The 24,260-nt window shown below is 38.2% G+C and overlaps 1 protein-coding gene across 18 annotated transcripts in view; it reads right to left on the bottom strand.

Moving 5' to 3' along the window:
• The window catches only part of dctn1b (dynactin 1b), a 47,640-nt gene that overhangs the window by 5,612 nt on the left and 17,768 nt on the right, over positions 1–24,260 (bottom strand). For all 18 annotated transcript variants that reach the window (XM_058616394.1, XM_058616399.1, XM_058616380.1 and 15 more), the window contains 9 exons: positions 22,397–22,516; positions 21,209–21,361; positions 20,856–21,016; positions 20,352–20,520; positions 7,229–7,297; positions 6,877–7,089; positions 6,301–6,462; positions 6,020–6,151; positions 5,771–5,899 (listed from right to left, as the gene is read on the bottom strand). In XM_058616394.1, the coding sequence (XP_058472377.1) occupies positions 5,771–5,899; positions 6,020–6,151; positions 6,301–6,462; positions 6,877–7,089; positions 7,229–7,297; positions 20,352–20,520; positions 20,856–21,016; positions 21,209–21,361; positions 22,397–22,516 (1,308 nt within the window). The remainder of the gene's footprint in view (positions 1–5,770; positions 5,900–6,019; positions 6,152–6,300; positions 6,463–6,876; positions 7,090–7,228; positions 7,298–20,351; positions 20,521–20,855; positions 21,017–21,208; positions 21,362–22,396; positions 22,517–24,260) is intronic.

Raw genomic sequence — 24,260 nt, 5'->3', positions numbered from 1 at the left:
GAGCAGGTTCACAGTACGTTCTATGCCCTGATGTCCCATGTGGTTGTGTACACTCCCTAAGACTTGGTCTCTTAGACAAGCAGGTACGAGTAACTGCCACACTTCACCATGACGTGGATCTTTAACAACTCTGTACAGCAACTTTTCCTTTTCCTGTACACGACTCCACTGTTTCAACAGTCTTTTCACAGAGCTAGATAGAGCTGCTCGCTCCCTAGCACTAGGCTTCCTCCCTTGATCCCAAAATGTCCTGAATTCTTTCAGGGTGGAGTCACTAGCCTGAAAACCTATCAGCTCCTCTTTGGTAAAACCTGGAAGTGTGGGTGTGTTGCCTTGTCTCATGCTTACCTCACCTGAACTTGACTCCATAGCACGGATCTGTCTCACCTTATAACACTCAAGACTTTTGGTGACAAGGTCAGAATCCAGAACGGTCCCTCTCTCAATCAGGTTACACACGGCAATGCAACCATCAAAATCTGAATCAGGATCAGTTTCAGGCTCCCCTGCAAACTCCTGCCTAGAGAGGGCATCTGCGGCAGCATTGCTACTACCAGGACGGTACTTCACTTCAAAATCAAAAACAGACAGTTGAGCTACCCACCTCTGTTCGATAGCACCTAACTTGGCTGTTTTGAGGTGGCAGAGTGGATTGTTATCAGTCAGGACAACAAATTTTGCACCCAGCAAGTAACCTCTAAACTTCTCAGCAATTGCCCATTTCAAAGCGAGCAATTCCAACTTCATGCTACTGTAATTCCTGTCGTTTTTCTCAGCCTGACGTAACCGGCGACTTGCGTAGGCTATGACGCGTTTGGCGTTACCCTGCTGCTGATACAATACAGCACCTAATCCGTGCTGACTGGCGTCTGTCTCAACTACGAAGGGCTGTGTGAAATCAGCAAAACCCAAAATGGGAGCAGAGGTAAGTTTTCCTTTTAACTGTTCAAAAGATGACTCACACTCATGTGTCCACATAGCACCAAACTGGTTACCCGCTTTTTTTGTTTTCTTTTCACCTGAACATTTGTTGACTAAGTCGTGTAATGGTCCAGCAATTTGTGAAAAACCTTGAATGAATCTCCTATAATAACTACAGAAACCTAAAAAAGACCGCAACTCTTTCACAGTGGTTGGGACCTTCCAGTTGTTAACAGCGGAGACCTTGGACGGATCAGTCCCCACACCTTCCGCTGACACCTGGTGACCCAGAAACTTTACTGACTGCTGTAGGAAAGCACACTTTTGCAACTTCACCTTAAGGCCTGTCTCTGCCAGTCTTTTCAGCACAGTTTCCAGTCTCTCCAAATGTTGCTCAAATGTCTCTGAAAAAACCAAGATATCATCTAGGTAGACCAGGAGTATCTGAAAAATTAGATCACTCATAGTGACTTGCATGAGTCTTTGAAATGTCGCTGGCCCATTACAAACACCGAAAGGCATTCTCACATATTCATATAGGCCAAACGGTGTAGTGAAAGCTGTCTTACTCATGTCTCTCTCATGCATGGCCACCTGATGATACCCGCTCGCTAAATCTATAGTTGAGAAGAATTTCGCCCCCCTCAATGCATCAAAACTCTCATCAATCCTCGGTAGCGGGAATGCATCACGTCTCGTCTTGGAGTTAAGCTTTCTGTAGTCGACACACAGTCTTAGACTACCATCTACCTTCCTCACAAGTACTATCGGTGAAGCATAGGCACTTGAGCTTTCTCTGATAACTCCTTTTCTTAACAGCTTGCCTATGTGTTCCCTGACTTCACTGTACTGTGTGGGTGGGATTCGTCTGTATGGCTGTGTCACAGGTATGTCGTCTGTGAGATTGATCTCATGTTTCACTTTGTCAGTGTGGCCTAGATCTGCATCCTCCGTTGCGAACACAAAATAATATTTCTCCAGCAGCAAAGCCAGTTGTGCCCGCTCTTCTGGGCTACCACTTAAATCAAGTTGGTCGAGGATGGACTGTACATCTGTGGGTGTTTTGGGATGTTCGTCTATACTAACTTGTTCAGTATCTGCTGAGATTCTGTGGAACTGTATCTCACAAAGTTCATCACTTTTCACACTTTCTACATGAGTCAAAACCCCTAGCCTGATCCTTGGCTTTAGCCAGATATCTTCATCAGACATGTTCATGACTTGTACGGGAAACATATGACTCTCAGATGAGACTAGGGTAGGCACAACAACCAAACCTCCAGGCAAGGGTGCACTCCCAGGCTCCAACAACATTAAAGGGCCATGTACACTCACAGTCCTAAGTCCCCTTGCCATGACTGTGGTGGCAGATAAAGCAGGAACATGGACCATCTCCCTACTCGCCACTCTTGCAAAGGAGAGTCTGTCTGTTACAGTTACTGCATGAAGATTATTGAAAGCCTCTCTCCAGTTCGAGTCAAGTTTATTCTGTAGGGTGGTGTCAAACCCAGTGTGTACCAGCTCTCGACATTTTTTGACAACATTCATCCCTATGAGTCCTGGAACAGAGGAAGAGTGTGCAGAATCCTTAACTATCAGGAAGCCTCGCTCTGGAATAGTCAGACCCATCACCTCGACCTCAAGTTCTACATAGCCCATATAAGGTATGTCTAATCCATTTGCTGCAGTGATCTTTAACCACTCAAATGCAGGATGAATGTCTTCACTTTTATCTGACAAGTGTTCCCTGAAAAACCCCTCAGAAATTGTGCTGACCTGGCTACCAGTGTCAAGTAGACATGATACTGAGACTCCCTGAAGTTTCAGTTCAACAGTTTTGCATTCCCCGACTGCACGCTCTAAGATCCTACTTCTGTCTAGTGTTACTACTGGTGAGCCAGTAGATCCCCCTCGAATCGCCTGGCTCATGGCAACCGAGGGTGAAAGTTTTCCTGCACTACGTAAGGACCAGGTGTTGTTTCATCGTGGCCTCTTTTGGCCTGCAGGCACTTTTTCGCAATGTGGCCCACGCCTCTACACTTGAAACAGATAGGCTGACCGTCTGGTGTGAACCGTGGTTGCACGCGTGGTTGTGGTCTAGCTCGTGGCTTGGGCTCTTGGAAAGCCATTTCAGTGGTACGTCTACTCAGCTCAGTTACAGCACTTGCTAGGTCAGCAAGTGTTTTGCCTAACTCTACTAACTGTTTTCCCTGTTGAGCTACTGCTCTTTGAACATCACCTAACGCAGTAGATTGGCCAGTGTTTGTCTCAGTAGCAGAGAACTGGGATTCTGAAAATTCTGAAACTTCCGACTTAACCTGGCTGCTCTTAACAACTCTGGGACGATGGGGCCTGCTTTCCTCCATTTCCCACAGGAGAGCTTCGCGCCTCACATCCAAAAGGCTACAGTCTGGTTGGTCCCTGACTATCTTTCTGAGTTCACGTCGGAGAGCTGAATCTCTTAAACCTTCTACGAACTGATCCCGCAGAACAAATTTCTCATTAGGTATCACATTTGCTGACTGCTTCACTGCAGAGCTCAAGATCTGGGATAGTGCATGGGAGTAGTCTCGGAGGTCTTCTCCCTCTGCTTGTTTACGGTTGTAAAAGGTCTGCAAAAGCTGTGTAATGCTGCGTTTTTCCCCAAATGCATTCCTTAAATAGGAGTATAAATCACTGGGCCCCACTGACTGACCCCCCATGCATAGTCGAACCTCCTCCAATGCAGGACCACGCAACAGAGATAGTATGTAGTCACACTGCCCCTCTGTTGTATGCTCTCTGGATCTTAAAACCCTTTCAACCTCTTCAATAAACTCTTCCACAGACCTCCCCTCCGTACCACCCTCCCCACTAAATGCTTGAACCTGGCGTTCTCTTGGAACATAGATGTATGAACGGGTGGGTGCACTGTTATCATTTGCCCTCTGAGCCTCCATCTCGTCATTTAACTTGACCATCTCATCTCGCAATTTAGTGAGCTCTCGCATGCGAATCTGCATTTCTGTTGTAGCATCTGTGCTTGTACCCTCTGCCTCCTCTGATGCCTGGCTGAACCGGTCATCCCCATGAAGCGAAACAACCTCATCTTCAGAATCACTAGACATGATGAAACATTAGCTTTTACTCAGTCCAGTCTGAAGTGAATTTTAAGTCCAACACCAAAATCAAGGATACAGTGAAAACAGTCTTAAACGTGGGACACTGCTGAGTCCTGCTCTTAGCAGCTGGATGAAGTGCTGAGCAGAGCTGACGTCGCAGTGAGATCCTCAGCGCAGATCTGGATGAGCCGTGTTGATCAGGAAACAGTTGCACCACTTGGAGTCCCTCAATTCGTCTCTCACTGGTCACCACTTCCACTACAGGCTGGCCTCTCCGACATGTCCACCCACAGGCTTCTCCTGCAATCCTCACCACTGCCGTACTTTCTCAAATAAAATAAAAAAACTAAGCTACAACTGCCAATTGCAAAAAAAAAAATGTTTTGGCTACAACCCCACTCCTGGTACCAAATTGTGTTGCCCGTGGGAATTTGATTTACACACACAGGACACAAAAACTGGGGTTTTATAGCTTTACTTAATGCAATGGGACAGTCGTCCAAATCAATCACCCAAAAATCGGCGGGCTGTTCACAGATTTTATATTTAAAAAGAAATAAAATATAACATACAAAAATGTCCCAAAGTACGGCAGTGGCCGAGGCACTAATCACATAGAACAACAAAATACAAGGTCAGTAAGATAACAATTTAACAAACACAATTTGGCATGTACACAGACACTTACACTTCACCACTCGTCTTCACCACGTGTTTGAGCTTTCTTCACTCAGCACCGAAGTTAGCTGCTAATCGTGGTTGACGCATACTGTAGTGTGTTCACATCCTGAAACATATTTCCATTAAATACTATGTTCGGTCGCTTCACTGGCTGTTAAGTTCCAGTGAATAATATGCTCCACCATGTGTGTACTTAATTTACCGTTCGAATCAAGCAAGTGTCCGTTACCCACTTTTAAGATCTCCAGCACGCATTCACAGAGGGAAAAAAACCACAACAACCCAGAATGCACTTCGCGGCAAAACCCTAACTGAGCTCATTGCTGCCACCCTGTGACCAAAAAGTGTCTGTGTGCATTTCTGTGTTTTACAAAAAGATTAAATGGAGAAAGAGAACACAATAAACAAAGAACACATGAAAATGTAACATTACAGTGTACAAGAACTTCTGGGTTTATTTACCACCCGGCTACACATAGTTTACTTATGGACCTATAAATATAAAGTCCAAGTGACTCACTTTTTTTGACTCTATTTTACATTAAACCATTTTGCTCAACACTATATTTCCGCATGTAAATATAAACACTGTCAAACATTAAGATTTCGTCTGCAGCGAGATCCAAAAAGTCACTTTTAAACTACAGTGAAGTTAAAGTGTTTCCAGCTGCGTCAGAAATATTCACAACATCATGATCAGTGATCTATGACAGGAACGTTTCACATGATGTCTACAGTAACACACACTAACACAATCTTTGTGTACAGACTTGTAATCATGGATGTGTTGGGTTGAGTATGAACCTGTGCTGTGCCGAGGCGAGTAGAGCCGGTGGAAATACGCCTCAAGTTAGTAGTCGGTATAGTTTGCACACTGGAAATAACACGTGATTGGGATTTCCATGTTTTGCAAGACATACATTTCATTAATTCTGCAGGTGAATGCTCTGATATCGACTGTGTGAATGACGACATGAGACGAGTGTCAGCTGCTTCAGGCTCAGCAGGAGGAGAGTTTTCACTAAACCTGCTTTGTGAAACGTGTGTGAACGTGTGTGTGTGTTCACCTTGATCTTCAGCGACTTCTTCAGCTCTTTGATGACCGTCTCTCTGTCCTCCAGCTTCAGGCCCAGACCCTCGGCGTCTGTGATCTCTGCTCGCAGAGCGGCTGCTCGCACGTCCACTGGTGGAGGATTCTGGGAGACGACAGAGAGAGAAACGTGAGCGATCTGATGGACTGAGAACACACACCGGTGTCACCTCAGTCCCTAGATCCTGAAACCAGGTCTTAATCCTGAAAAGACATAAATAGTTACCTTGCTCTGAGGCCTCTCAGAGTCGTACTCTCCCTCCTGCATGGCGGTGGCCATCTTGTTCATGGTTGCTATGACGATGCTACAGGACTGCCGCAGATACTCGTAGGGGTTAGCGCCCTGAGATCCATAAATCTGAAATGACAAATACATGGATAATAATGTAATAATATAATTATTATTATTCTAGTTTTGTTACTGAACATTTGTGTGTTTATATTTGATCGTAATCCTGCTGTTGTAACCCAGTGTGGGATCAATAATCTAATCTGTGATGTACGCGCCTGTTCTCCGGCCTTGAACGCCACGTCCTCCAGTTTGACGGCCGTCAGTCCGTCCTGTTCAGCGAGAGGCGACATCATCTGAGCTCCTGCTGCAGCCACTTCCTGCAGCACGGCGACCACCCAGGTCAGGTGTTTCCTGCAGTCTGACAGCGTGTCCGACACCTGCACATCATCATCATCAGCATCTCAAATTCAGAAACGTTTAAAACGCAATTAATATTGCGCATTTTCTTTTCTTTTTGCAACATTAAGTCACTGATAGTACAAAAATATGAATTTTCTTCTTTTTAACTGTTGAAATTTCCAGTTTCTAACAATAAAACACAAAGTATTTTTTATATACTTCACTATAATGACATTTTTGTTTGAAGGAAAACCACAGATTACAAACAACATTGTCTTTTGTGTAGTGCGAGGTTAATAACCCTATCACAAACACATGTGTAGTGCGAGGTTAATAACCCTATCACAAACACATGTGTAGTGTGGGGTTAACCCCAACACTACGCGTGTGATGATTCAAACAACCCAGCGGCTAAGTTAGGGTAAGTTAAGGTTAAGTGGTTAGTGGGTTACCTGTTGGCCAAAGTTGAGTGCCGCTGGGATGCCGGGTGCGTCAGTCCCCGGCATCCTCCTGCGGATCTTCTTACAGAACTGTCTGATGTCGCTGCAGGACGTCTCCAGGTCTTTGAGCAGCACGGCGAGGTCGGCCTTCTCCTGACCAGCGTGCAGGAACGAGCGCAAACGCCCGACCTCCACGGCCATGCAGTCCAAGGCACTCTGGGTAAACTGAGAATGTACAAGAGACGTTCACTGTGTCCATGACAAAAAAGCTACATCAACTTGAGTTTAAAAAGAAGCAGAATTTACATCCTTTACTCTGTGATTGTAATTGTTTCTACTGTCCACTCTGATTATTGATACTCACTCTGATGTGATCAGCCAGCTGCATAGTGCAGTCCTCGTTCTGCTCCGTCAGGTGAATACTGTACAGGTGCTGGAAAAATGACAAAACCCATCCATGAAAGTTTCAATCTTACTATAATGTCAAACTTTTTACTGTGATTTTTTTTTGACTGATTTTGGACGACATACTATACCATGACTTTTTTGACAGATTTTGGACGACATACTATACCATGACTTTTTTGACTGATTTTGGACGACATACTGTACTATGACTTTTTTGACTGATTTTGGACAACTTACTATACCATGACTTTTTGACTGATTTTGGACGACATACTATACTGTGACTTTTTGGAGTGTTTTTGGACGACATACTTCCCTATGACTTTTTTGACTGATTTTGGACGACATACTATACCATGACTTTTTTGACTGATTTTGGACGACATACTGTACTATGACTTTTTTGTGTCATTTTGGACGACATACTATAATATGACTTTTTTGTCTCATTTTGGACAACATGCTTTACTATGACTTTTTTGAGTGATTTTGGACGACATACTATACTATGACTTTTTTGTCTCATTTTAGACGACATACTTACCTATGACTTTTTTGACAGATTTTGGACGACATACTATACCATAACTTTTTTGACAGATTTTGGACGACATACTATACCATGACTTTTTTGACTGATTTTGGACGACATACTATACCATGACTTTTTTGACTGATTTTGGACGACATACTGTACTATGACTTTTTTGTGTCATTTTGGACGACATACTATAATATGACTTTTTTGTCTCATTTTGGACAACATGCTTTACTATGACTTTTTTGAGTGATTTTGGACGACATACTATACTATGACTTTTTTGTCTCATTTTAGACGACATACTTACCTATGACTTTTTTGACAGATTTTGGACGACATACTATACCATAACTTTTTTGACAGATTTTGGACGACATACTATACCATGACTTTTTTGACAGATTTTGGACGACATACTATACCATGACTTTTTTGACTGATTTTGGACGACATACTGTACTATGACTTTTTTGACTGATTTTGGACAACTTACTATACCATGACTTTTTGACTGATTTTGGACGACATACTATACTGTGACTTTTTGGAGTGTTTTTGGACGACATACTTACCTATGACTTTTTTGACCGATTTTGGACGGCATACTATACTATGACGTTTTTGACCGATTTTGGACGACATACTATACTATGACTTTTTTGACTGATTTTGGACGACATACTATACCATGACTTTTTGACTGATTTTGGACGACATACTATACCATGACTTTTTGACTGATTTTGGACGACTTACTATACTATGACTTTTTTGACTGATTTTGGACGACATACTATACCATGACTTTTTTGACTGATTTTGGACGACACACTGTACTATGACTTTTTTGTGTCATTTTGGACGACATACTATAATATGACTTTTTTGTCTCATTTTGGACAACATGCTTTACTATGACTTTTTTGAGTGATTTTGGACGACATACTATACTATGACTTTTTTGTCTCATTTTAGACGACATACTTACCTATGACTTTTTTGACAGATTTTGGACGACATACTATACCATGACTTTTTTGACAGATTTTGGACAACATACTATACCATGACTTTTTTGAGTGATTTTGGACGAAATACTATAATATGACTTTTTTGTCTCATTTTGGACGACATACTATACCATGACTTTTTGACTGATTTTGGACGACATACTATACCATGACTTTTTTGAGTGATTTTGGACGACATACTATACCATGACTTTTTTGACTGATTTTGGACGACATGCTGTACTATGACTTTTTTGTGTCATTTTGGACGACATACTATAATATGACTTTTTTGTCTCATTTTGGACGACATACTATACTATGACTTTTTTGTCTCATTTTAGACGACATACTTACCTATGACTTTTTTGACAGATTTTGGACGACATACTATACCATGACTTTTTTGACAGATTTTGGACAACATACTATACCATGACTTTTTTGAGTGATTTTGGACGACATACTGTACTATGACTTTTTTGACTGATTTTGGACAACTTACTATACCATGACTTTTTGACTGATTTTGGACGACATACTATACTGTGACTTTTTGGAGTGTTTTTGGACGACATACTTCCCTATGACTTTTTTGACTGATTTTGGACGACATACTATACCATGACTTTTTTGACTGATTTTGGACGACATACTGTACTATGACTTTTTTGTGTCATTTTGGACGACATACTATAATATGACTTTTTTGTCTCATTTTGGACAACATGCTTTACTATGACTTTTTTGAGTGATTTTGGACGACATACTATACTATGACTTTTTTGTCTCATTTTAGACGACATACTTACCTATGACTTTTTTGACAGATTTTGGACGACATACTATACCATAACTTTTTTGACAGATTTTGGACGACATACTATACCATGACTTTTTTGACAGATTTTGGACGACATACTATACCATGACTTTTTTGACTGATTTTGGACGACATACTGTACTATGACTTTTTTGACTGATTTTGGACAACTTACTATACCATGACTTTTTGACTGATTTTGGACGACATACTATACTGTGACTTTTTGGAGTGTTTTTGGACGACATACTTACCTATGACTTTTTTGACCGATTTTGGACGGCATACTATACTATGACGTTTTTGACCGATTTTGGACGACATACTATACTATGACTTTTTTGACTGATTTTGGACGACATACTATACCATGACTTTTTGACTGATTTTGGACGACATACTATACCATGACTTTTTGACTGATTTTGGACGACTTACTATACTATGACTTTTTTGACTGATTTTGGACGACATACTATACCATGACTTTTTTGACTGATTTTGGACGACACACTGTACTATGACTTTTTTGTGTCATTTTGGACGACATACTATAATATGACTTTTTTGTCTCATTTTGGACAACATGCTTTACTATGACTTTTTTGAGTGATTTTGGACGACATACTATACTATGACTTTTTTGTCTCATTTTAGACGACATACTTACCTATGACTTTTTTGAGTGATTTTGGACGACATACTATACCATGACTTTTTTGACTGATTTTGGACGACATGCTGTACTATGACTTTTTTGTGTCATTTTGGACGACATACTATAATATGACTTTTTTGTCTCATTTTGGACGACATACTATACTATGACTTTTTTGTCTCATTTTAGACGACATACTTACCTATGACTTTTTTGACAGATTTTGGACGACATACTATACCATGACTTTTTTGACAGATTTTGGACAACATACTATACCATGACTTTTTTGAGTGATTTTGGACGAAATACTATAATATGACTTTTTTGTCTCATTTTGGACGACATACTATACCATGACTTTTTGACTGATTTTGGACGACATACTATACCATGACTTTTTTGAGTGATTTTGGACGACATACTATACCATGACTTTTTTGACTGATTTTGGACGACATACTATACTATGACTTTTTTGTGTCATTTTGGACGACATACTATACCATGACTTTTTGACCGATTTTGGACGACATACTATACTATGACTTTTTGAGTGATTTTGGACGACATACTATACTATGACTTTTTGAGTGATTTTGGACGACATACTATACTATGACTTTTTTGTCTCATTTTAGACGACATACTTCCCTATGACTTTTTTGTCTCATTTTAGACGACATACTTCTTCATGACTTTTTTGACAGATTTTGGACGACATACTATACTATGACTTTTTTGACTGATTTTGGCAACATACTATACTATGACTTTTTTGACTGATTTTGGACGACACACTGTACTATGACTTTTTTGTGTCATTTTGGACGACATACTATAATATGACTTTTTTTTTCTCATTTTGGACGACATGCTATACTATGACTTTTTTGAGTGATTTTGGACGACATACTATACTATGACTTTTTTGTCTCATTTTAGACGACATACTTCCCTATGACTTTTTTGACAGATTTTGGACGACATACTATACTATGACTTTTTTGACTGATTTTGGACGACATACTATACTATGACTTTTTTGACCGATTTTGGACGACAAACTATACTATGACTTTTTTGAGTGATTTTGGACGACATACTATACTATGACTTTTTTGAGTGATTTTGGACGACATACTATACTATGACTTTTTTGACCGATTTTGGACGACAAACTATACTATGACTTTTTTGTCTCATTTTGGACGACATACTTTACTATGACTTTTTTGTCTTTTTTTGGACGACATGCTATACTATGACGTTTTTGACAGATTTTGGACGACATACTATACTATGACTTTTTTGTCTCATTTTGGACGACATACTATACTATGACTTTTTTGACTGATTTTGGACGACATACTATATACACCATGACTTTTTTGACTGATTTTGGACGACATACTATACTATGACTTTTTTGAGCATTTTTGGACGACATGCTATACTATGACTTTTGTGTCATTTTGGACGACATACTTTACTATGACGTTTTTGACCGATTTTGGAAGAAAACTATACTATGACGTTTTTGACCGATTTTGGACGACATACTATACTATGACTTTTTTGTCAGATTTTGGACGACATGCTATACTATGACTTTTTTGTCTCATTTTGGACGACATGCTATACAATGACTTTTTTGACAGATCTTGGACGACACACTGTACTATGACTTTTTTGTGTCATTTTGGACGACATGCTATACTATGACCTCATTGTCTCATTTTGGACGACATGCTATACTATGACTTTTTTGACCGATTTTGGACGACAAACTATACTATGACTTTTTTGAGTGATTTTGGACGACATACTATACAATGACTTTTTTGACAGATCTTGGACGACAAACTGTACTATTACTTTTTTGTGTCATTTTGGACAACATACTATACTATGACTTTTTTGACAGATTTTGGACGACATACTATACTATGACTTTTTTGTCTCATTTTGGACGACATGCTATACTATGACTTTTTTGAGCGTTTTTGGACGACAAACTATACTATGACTTTTTTGAGTGATTTTGGACGACATACTATACTATGACTTTTTTGAGTGATTTTGGACGACATACTATACTATGACTTTTTTGACCGTTTTTGGACGACAAACTATACTATGACTTTTTTGTCTCATTTTGGACGACATACTTAACTATGACTTTTTTGTCTCATTTTGGACGACATGCTATACTATGACGTTTTTGACAGATTTTGGACGACATACTATACTATGACTTTTTTGTCTCATTTTGGACGACATACTATACTATGACTTTTTTGACTGATTTTGGACGACATACTATATACACCATGACTTTTTTGACTGATTTTGGACGACATACTATACTATGACTTTTTTGAGCATTTTTGGACGACATGCTATACTATGACTTTTGTGTCATTTTGGACGACATACTTTACTATGACGTTTTTGACCGATTTTGGAAGAAAACTATACTATGACGTTTTTGACCGATTTTGGACGACATACTATACTATGACTTTTTTGTCAGATTTTGGACGACACACTGTACGATGACTTTTTTGTGTCATTTTGGACGACATGCTATACTATGACTTTTTTGTCTCATTTTGGACGACATGCTATACAATGACTTTTTTGACAGATCTTGGACGACACACTGTACTATGAATTTTTTGTGTCATTTTGGACGACATGCTATACTATGACTTTTTTGTCTCATTTTGGACGACATGCTATACTATGACTTTTTTGTCTCATTTTGGACGACATGCTATACTATGACTTTTTTGACCGATTTTGGACGACATACTATACTATGACTTTTTTGTCTCATTTTGGACGACATGCTATACTATGACTTTTTTGAGCGTTTTTGGACGACATGCTATACTATGACTTTTTTGAGCGTTTTTGGACGACATGCTATACTATGACTTTTTTGTCTAATTTTGGACGACATGCTATACTATGACTTTTTTGTCTCATTTTGGACGACATGCTATACTATGACTTTTTTGACCGATTTTGGACGACATACTATACTATGACTTTTTTGTGTCATTTTGGACGACATACTATACTATGACTTTTTTGACCAATTTTGGACGACAAACTATACTATGACTTTTTTGAGTGATTTTGGACGACATACTATACTATGACTTTTTTGTCTCATTTTGGACGACATACTATACTATGACTTGTTTGACTGATTTTGGACGACATGCTATACTATGACTTTTTTGAGTGATTTTGGACGACATACTATACTATGACTTTTTTGAGTGATTTTGGACGACATGCTATACTATGACTTTTGTGTCATTTTGGACTACATACTTTACTATGACGTTTTTGACCGATTTTGGAAGAAAACTATACTATGACGTTTTTGACCGATTTTGGACGACATACTATACTATGACTTTTTTGACCGATTTTAGACGACATACTTCCCTATGACTTTTTTGACTGATTTTGGACGACATACTATACTATGACTTTTTTGAGTGATTTTGGACGACATACTATACTATGACTTTTTTGTCTCATTCTAGACGACATACTTCCCTATGACTTTTTTGACTGATTTTGGACGACATACTATACTATGACTTTTTTGAGTGATTTTGGACGACGTACTATACTATGACTTTTTTGTCTCATTCTAGACGACATACTTCCCTATGACTTTTTTGACAGATTTTGGACGACATACTATACTATGACTTTTTTGTCTCATTTTAGACGACATACTTCCCTATGACTTTTTTGACAGATTTTGGACGACATACTATACTATGACTTTTTTGAGTGATTTTGGACGACATACTATACTATGACTTTTTTGACTGATTTTGGACGACATACTATACTATGACTTTTTGGAGTGTTTTTGGACGACATGCTATACTATGACTTTTTTGAGCGTTTTTGGACGACATGCTATACTATGACTTTTTTGAGCGTTTTTGGACGACATGCTATACTATGACTTTTTTGTCTAATTTTGGACGACATGCTATACTATGACTTTTTTGTCTCATTTTGGACGACATGCTATACTATGACTTTTTTGACCGATTTTGGACGACATACTATACTATGACTTTTTTGTGTCATTTTGGACGACATACTATACTATGACTTTTTTGACCAATTTTGGACGACAAACTATACTATGACTTTTTTGAGTGATTTTGGACGACATACTATACTATGACTTTTTTGTCTCATTTTGGACGACATACTATACTATGACTTGTTTGACTGATTTTGGACGACATGCTATACTATGACTTTTTTGAGTGATTTTGGACGACATACTATACTATGACTTTTTTGAGTGATTTTGGACGACATGCTATACTATGACTTTTGTGTCATTTTGGACTACATACTTTACTATGACGTTTTTGACCGATTTTGGAAGAAAACTATACTATGACGTTTTTGACCGATTTTGGACGACATACTATACTATGACTTTTTTGACCGATTTTAGACGACATACTTCCCTATGACTTTTTTGACTGATTTTGGACGACATACTATACTATGACTTTTTTGAGTGATTTTGGACGACATACTATACTATGACTTTTTTGTCTCATTCTAGACGACATACTTCCCTATGACTTTTTTGACTGATTTTGGACGACATACTATACTATGACTTTTTTGAGTGATTTTGGACGACGTACTATACTATGACTTTTTTGTCTCATTCTAGACGACATACTTCCCTATGACTTTTTTGACAGATTTTGGACGACATACTATACTATGACTTTTTTGTCTCATTTTAGACGACATACTTCCCTATGACTTTTTTGACAGATTTTGGACGACATACTATACTATGACTTTTTTGAGTGATTTTGGACGACATACTATACTATGACTTTTTTGACTGATTTTGGACGACATACTATACTATGACTTTTTGGAGTGTTTTTGGACGACATACTATACTATGACTTTTTTGACCGATTTTGGACGGCATACTATACTATGACTTTTTTGACTGATTTTTGACGACATACTATACCATGACTTTTTTGACTGATTTTGGACGACATACTATACTATGACTTGTTTGTCTCATTTTGGACGACATACAATACTATGACTTTTTTGTGTCATTTTGGATGACTTACTATACCATGACTTTTTGACTGATTTTGGACGACATGCTATACTATGACTTTTTTGTCTCATTTTGGACGACATGCTATACTATGACTTTTTTGACCGATTTTGGACGACATACTATACTATGACTTTTTTGTCTCATTTTGGACGACATGCTATACTATGACTTTTTTGACGGATTTTGGACGACATACTATACTATGACTTTTTTGTGTCATTTTGGACGACAAACTATACTATGACTTTTTTGAGTGATTTTGGACGACATACTATACTATGACTTTTTTGTCTCATTTTGGACGACATACTATACTATGACTTGTTTGACTGATTTTGGACGACATGCTATACTATGACTTTTTTGAGTGATTTTGGACGACACTCTATACTATGACTTTTTTGAGTGATTTTGGACGACATGCTATACTATGACTTTTGTGTCATTTTGGACTACATACTTTACTATGACGTTTTTGACCGATTTTGGAAGAAAACTATACTATGACGTTTTTGACCGATTTTGGACGACATACTATACTATGACTTTTTTGACCGATTTTGGACGACATACTTCCCTATGACTTTTTTGAGTGATTTTGGACGACATGCTATACTATGACTTTTTTGTCTCATTTTGGACGACATGCTATACTATGACTTTTTTGTCTCATTTTGGACGACATACTATACTATGACTTGTTTGACTGATTTTGGACGACATACTATACTATGACTTTTTTGAGTGATTTTGGACGACATGCTATACTATGACTTTTGTGTCATTTTGGACTACATACTTTACTATGACGTTTTTGACCGATTTTGGAAGAAAACTATACTATGACGTTTTTGACCGATTTTGGACGACATACTATACTATGACTTTTTTGACCGATTTTAGACGACATACTTCCCTATGACTTTTTTGACTGATTTTGGACGACATACTATACTATGACTTTTTTGAGTGATTTTGGACGACATACTATACTATGACTTTTTTGTCTCATTCTAGACGACATACTTCCCTATGACTTTTTTGACTGATTTTGGACGACATACTATACTATGACTTTTTTGAGTGATTTTGGACGACGTACTATACTATGACTTTTTTGTCTCATTCTAGACGACATACTTCCCTATGACTTTTTTGACAGATTTTGGACGACATACTATTATATGACTTTTTTGAGTGATTTTGGACGACATACTATACTATGACTTTTTTGACTGATTTTGGACGACATACTATACTATGACTTTTTGGAGTGTTTTTGGACGACATACTATACTATGACTTTTTTGACCGATTTTGGACGGCATACTATACTATGACTTTTTTGACCGATTTTGGACGACATACTATACCATGACTTTTTTGACTGATTTTGGACGACATACTATACTATGACTTGTTTGTCTCATTTTGGACGACATACAATACTATGACTTTTTTGTGTCATTTTGGATGACTTACTATACCATGACTTTTTGACTGATTTTGGACGACATGCTATACTATGACTTTTTTGTCTCATTTTGGACGACATGCTATACTATGACTTTTTTGACCGATTTTGGACGACATACTATACTATGACTTTTTTGTGTCATTTTGGACGACAAACTATACTATGACTTTTTTGAGTGATTTTGGACGACATACTATACTATGACTTTTTTGTCTCATTTTGGACGACATACTATACTATGACTTGTTTGACTGATTTTGGACGACATGCTATACTATGACTTTTTTGAGTGATTTTGGACGACACTCTATACTATGACTTTTTTGAGTGATTTTGGACGACATGCTATACTATGACTTTTGTGTCATTTTGGACTACATACTTTACTATGACGTTTTTGACCGATTTTGGAAGAAAACTATACTATGACGTTTTTGACCGATTTTGGACGACATACTATACTATGACTTTTTTGACCGATTTTGGACGACATACTTCCCTATGACTTTTTTGAGTGATTTTGGACGACATGCTATACTATGACTTTTTTGTCTCATTTTGGACGACATGCTATACTATGACTTTTTTGTCTCATTTTGGACGACATATATCCCTATGACTTTTTTGAGTGATTTTGGACGACATACTATACAATGACTTTTTTGACAGATCTTGGACGACATACTATACTATGACTTTTTTGTCTCATTTTGGACGACATGCTATACTATGACTTTTTTGTCTCATTTTGGACGACATACTATACTGTGACTTTTTTGACCGATTTTGGACGACATGCTATACTATGACTAGGAACTCATCAAGTTCCTAGGAGTTCAGATCTCGCAGGACCTAAGCTGGAATAAGAACACCTCTTATATTACTAAACGGGCCCAGCAGAGACTATACTTCCTGAGGAAGCTGAAACAAACCTCTCTCCCACCCAGCATGCTCACGACCTTCTACAGAGGTGTAGTTGAGAGCGTCCTAACATACTGCATCTCCACATCGTACTCCAGCTGCAGTATGTCAGACAAAAAAGCCCTACAGAGGATCATCAGGGGGGCGGAGAGGGTCATCGGAGTTTCCCTCCCCTCTATCCAAGAACTATTCCAGTCCCGCTGCAAGAAGAGGGCACTGACCATTGTCAATGACCTCTTACACTCTCTCAACAAACTCTTTGAACTGCTGCCATCAGGCAAACGCTTCCGGAGCATAAAAGGCAGAACCAACAGACTGATCAACAGCTTTATTCCACAAGCTGTCAGAATGCTGAATTGCTGATATGAATCTGGACGACAATCACTATTGCACCTTAATCTGTTCTGCTTTATTTCTCTCCAGCCTTGTTTTCTTCTTTTCTCTTTTTGTAATTACATAGCATTTCACTTGGCACTTTAACTGTACTGCAATGTTTAACCGTACTGCAATTTAACAGGCTGCTGCTATATATCATTTACATTGATCTCTACACTGACAAGTGCTGCTAAACGTATTAGGGAAGTGTGAATGTGCGTGTGTCGGGGGGGGGTAATGTGTATTTAAATATTTAAATTTTTAGATCCCTGTGAAACGCTCTCTCTTTTTGTTGCACTACTTGTTGTATGTACAGCTTAATGACAATAAAAGTGATTTGATTTGATTTGATTTTTGTCTCATTTTGGACGACATACAAACTATGACGTTTCTGTGTCATTTTGGACGACATACAAACTATGACTTTTTTGAGCGTTTTTGGAGGAAATACTTACCTATGACTTATTTTTCTCATTTTTGATGACATACTTACCTATGACTTTTTTTTCACATTTTTGACGACATACTTACCTATGACTTTTTTTTCCACATTTTTGACGACATACTTACCTATGACTTTTTTTTTCTCATTTTTGTTAACATAATATACTATGAGGGCCACACGGTGGTGTAGTGGTTAGCACTCTCGCCTTGCAGCAAGAAGACCCGGGTTCGAGCCCCGGTTGGAACAAGGGCCTTTCTGCATGGAGTTTGCATGTTCTCCCCGTGTGTGCGTGGGTTTTCTCCGGGTACTCCGGCTTCCTCCCACAGTCCAAAAACATGCAATGTGGGGATTGGTAAATTGGACACTCCAAATTGACCATAGGAGTGAGAGTGAGAGTGAATGGTTGTTTGTCTCTATCTGTGTGTGGCCCTGCGATGGACTGGCGGACTGTCCAGGGTGTACCCCACCTATCGCCCGATGTAGCTGAGATTGGCACAGCACCCCCCGCGATCCTCTGGTTGAGGATGAAGCGGTAGATGATGACTGACTGACTGACTATACTATGACTTTTTTGACAGATTTTGGACGACATACCATGACTTTTTTCACATTTTAGACGACATACTTACCTATGACTTTTTTTTTCTCATTTTTGATAACATACTATACTATGACTTTTTTGACAGATCTTGGACGACATACAATACTATGAGTTTTTTGTGTCATTTTGGACGACATACTTACCTATGACTTTTTTTCTCATTTTTGACAACATACTTACCTTTGACTTTTTTTTCACATTTTAGACGACATACTAAACTGTGACTAAACTTCCTGAGTGATTTTTTGACAACATGACTTTTTTTGAGTGATTTTAGACAACATTTTGGACATAGGTTTTCAGGATTGTAGTACTGGTCGTATGGAATTGTTTAACCGTCTGGGAGAAGCGTACTGATGTAGGTGGTAATGTGTTGTGTCACTTTTTCCACTGGTGTTATGCTTCTTCTGTTCTTGCCACTCGATCGCGAGTGGCAAGCCAAATGCAAAACTTTTTTTGGCACACGCTCGGGTCAGGTGGTTGTGTGATTCTCGTCACTACCACCTGGGTTTTCATCACCATCCATTTTGTATTTATTTCTCCTATGTTGTGAGCAGCACTCACTCAGCGCTGCTGCTTGCAAACTCAACTACAGACGAACTTCATGCTTCATATGTTGAGAGAGAAGGCAGCGACAAGGCTGTGGTGAGAAACTCAGAGAGGAAAATAGAATTGTTTATTTGTGATGCAGCTTATGAAATAATATGTGGAAGAATCGCTGTCATTTCGAAATGAGATCACGTGTAGTGATTTTTTAGTCATTTATCGTGCAGCCCTACAAGAAATAATATTGTGCTTTAATATTTTTGTAATTTTTTTGTAAAAGAGTGACTATAAAAATGAATGGATAACAATAATTATTATATTCTAGCATTACAAATATAATTATGGATATACTGGTGTATTAACTGTTACAGAAACTTTAAACATGATTTTAATAATTACCAATGATGTCCTCTGGCCAAAACACTGACTGGATGAGAATTGTGATTACATTAAGGTAAGAGATAAAGCTAAAGCTTTCTTTACGTTGTTAAAATGGATGTAAGGTGTGTGTGTGTGTGTACCTGATAGTATTTAATGGCTTTGGTGAGCGGCTCCACATTGATTGTCTCATCCAGCTGATCTCTGTGCAGCAGATCGATGAGGAAATCCAGTGATCGTTCATGGACGCTCATTTCCGGGTACAGAGAGCCTATCTTCTTATAGATGTCCACACTGCACTGAGCCAGAGCCCTGACACACACACACACGGTGAGTGATTCAACATATGAAGTAAAGCGTGTAAAAAACAGGAATGTACTAACTTTTAACTTCTAACTTTTTAGTCACATATCAATTACTATTATGAATTAGACCACACATTTATTCAGCTAAAGTCTAATTTTACATAAACAAAACCATTACATGACTACATGAATGTTTTGATAATGGATTAATGTAAAAGTAACCCAATAAAATTCAATCATTTTGGTTAGAACATTGGAGAACGTTCTCATTTCAAGGTTTAGGAAACAGATGTTTTCTGACAAACAAACATGAATGACAGATGAGTTGATGGTGGAACCTACTGCTCGTATTTATGCAGCGTGGCCTGCAGCAGACTCAGAGAGTAAACCAAACCAGCAGCAAAGCTCAGCTGTTCACCGACAGCTCCTTTCAGTCCAGTTCGTTCCACACAGTTCTCGTTCAGGTCAAACTTCTCCTGCGCCTGTTTGCTGATCAGCTCTGCCTGAACACACAAACATTACACTTTAAAAAAAAACAAGCTTTAAATCAAATAATCGACGGAAGTCTAAATGAATTGTAATGCATTAAAAATATTGGATAAATCACTGGGACTGTGTCATGTCATCATAAAGAACTTTTATAGATTCTTTTAGGTTTGAAGACTCTGTCTCTGTCTCTGTCGTCTGGAGTTTACCTTGCAGATGAGTCTGGGGATGAGCAGCAGCACCAGGATGCAGTCGTGATCTCCTCCATGACGAAGGAAGGACTCGGGCATAAAGGAGGTCAGGAGAGAAACGTGTCTGTTGGCCTGATTCACCTCCATCTTCCTCAGCTCCATCTCAATGGCCTGGACGGAGAAAAGAGGAAAGTTTTCAAGTCCACTTTGTAACATACATTTCCGTCAATGAGCTCCTAAAGAAGTTTGTATTTGTTCAAAATAAAAAGAGTGTGCCTTTATACTTAATGTACTTAAGGCATCAGGAGCCACACTCTTGACGTTTACTACACAAATAAAAAAGAACAGCGACAGCCAAACAATCCTGATGAATAAACATGTGTCTCTAACCCACACACTGGAAAAGGAGTGTCTGTACTACAGCATTTATCTCTGTACTACAGTATGTATCTCTGTACTGCATTATTATCTCTGTACTGCAGTATTATCTCTGTACTACAGTATTTATCTCTGTACTACAGTATTTATCTCTGTACTACAGCATTTATCTCCTATGTACTACAGTATGTATCTCTGTACTACAGTATTATCTCTGTACTACAGTATTTATCTCTGTACTGCAGTATTATCTCTGTACTGCAGTATTATCTCTGTACTACAGTATTTATCTCTGTACTACAGCATTTATCTCTGTACTGCAGTATTATCTCTGTACTGCAGTATTTATCTCTGTACTGCAGTATTTATCTCCTCTGTACTACAGTATGTATCTCTGTTCTGCAGTATTTATCTCTGTACTGCAGTATTTATCTCTGTACTGCAGTATTTATCTCCTCTGTACTACAGTATGTATCTGTGCTGCAGTATTATCTCTGTACTACAGTATTTATCTCCTCTTTACAACAGTATTTATCTCTGTACTACAGTATGTATCTCCTCTGTACTACAGTATTTCTGTCTCTGTACTACAGTATTTCTCTCTCTGTACTACAGTATTTATCTTCTCTGTACTACAGTATTTCTCTCTGTACTGCAGTATTATCTCTGTACTACAATATTTATCTCCTCTGTACTACAGTATTTATCTCTGTACTGCAGTATTATCTCTGTACTACAGCATTTATCTCTGTACTACAGTATTTCTCTCTCTCTGTACTACAGTATTTCTCTCTGTACTACAATACTCTCTGGGTCCGGGTCACTGACCTTGGCGTAGGCCTTGGTCTCTGCAAACTTTATTTTGAAATCAAACATCTCAGCCGGCGGCTGCTGCTGCTGGAGCTCTGCTGAAGCTTCTCGCTGACTCGTCAGTTCTCTGTTCACCTCCTGCACAGAAAACAGTGAGTAAATATGAGCATGACTGTTGTTCAGTTGATAAATGAGTGAGTAAATATGAGGATGACTGTTGTTCAGTTGATAAATGAGTGAGTAAATATGAGGATGACCGTTGTTTAGTTGATAAATGAGTGAGATACTATGAGGATGACTGTTGTTCAGTTGATAAATGAGTGAGTAAATATGAGGATGACCGTTGTTCAGTTGATAAATGAGTGAGTAAATATGAGGATGACCGTTGTTTAGTTGATAAATGAGTGAGTAAATATGAGGATGACTGTTGTTCAGTTGATAAATGAGTGAGTAAATATGAGGATGACTGTTGTTCAGTTGATAAATGAGTGAGTAAATATGAGGATGACTGTTGTTTAGTTGATAAATGAGTGAGTAAATATGAGGATGACTGTTGTTTAGTTGATAAATGAGTGAGTAAATATGAGCATGACTGTTGTTCAGTTGATAAATGAGTGAGTAAATATGAGGATGACTGTTGTTTAGTTGATAAATGAGTGAGTAAATATGAGGATGACTGTTGTTTAGTTGATAAATGAGTGAGTAAATATGAGGATGACTGTTGTTCAGTTGATAAATGAGTGAGTAAATATGAGCATGACTGTTGTTCAGTTGATAAATGAGTGAGTAAATATGAGGATGACTGTTGTTTAGTTGATAAATGAGTGAGTAAATATGAGCATGACTGTTGTTCAGTTGATAAATGAGTGAGTAAATATGAGGATGACTGTTGTTTAGTTGATAAATGAGTGAGTAAATATGAGGATGACTGTTGTTTAGTTGATAAATGAGTGAGTAAATATGAGGATGACTGTTGTTCAGTTGATAAATGAGTGAGTAAATATGAGCATGACTGTTGTTCAGTTGATAAATGAGTGAGTAAATATGAGGATGACTGTTGTTTAGTTGATAAATGAGTGAGTAAATATGAGGATGACTGTTGTTCAGTTGATAAATGAGTGAGTAAATATGAGCATGACTGTTGTTCAGTTGATAAATGAGTGAGTATATATGAGGATGACTGTTGTTTAGTTGATAAATGAGTGAGTAAATATGAGGATGACTGTTGTTTAGTTGATAAATGAGTGAGATACTATGAGGATGACTGTTGTTTAGTTGATAAATGAGTGAGTAAATATGAGCATGACTGTTGTTCAGTTGATAAATGAGTGAGTAAATATGAGGATGACTGTTGTTCAGTTGATAAATGAGTGAGTAAATATGAGGATGACTGTTGTTTAGTTGATAAATGAGTGAGTAAATATGAGGATGACTGTTGTTTAGTTGATAAATGAGTGAGTAAATATGAGGATGACCGTTGTTCAGTTGATAAATGAGTGAGTAAATATGAGGATGACTGTTGTTTAGTTGATAAATGAGTGAGTAAATATGAGCATGACTGTTGTTTAGTTGATAAATGAGTGAGTAAATATGAGGATGACTGTTGTTTAGTTGATAAAGGAGTGAGTAAATATGAGGATGACCGTTGTTCAGTTGATAAATGAGTGAGTAAATATGAGGATGACCGTTGTTTAGTTGATAAATGAGTGAGTAAATATGAGGATGACTGTTGTTTAGTTGATAAATGAGTGAGTAAATATGAGGATGACTGTTGTTTAGTTGATAAATGAGTGAGTAAATATGAGGATGACTGTTGTTTAGTTGATAAATGAGTGAGTAAATATGAGCATGACTGTTGTTTAGTTGATAAATGAGTGAGTAA

The sequence above is a fragment of the Solea solea genome, chromosome 18, assembly GCF_958295425.1.
Source record: "Solea solea chromosome 18, fSolSol10.1, whole genome shotgun sequence".
Lineage (NCBI taxonomy): Eukaryota > Metazoa > Chordata > Actinopteri > Pleuronectiformes > Soleidae > Solea > Solea solea.
Note: the sequence above shows the minus strand (reverse complement) of the source record. Positions and strands in the feature narration are given on the sequence as shown.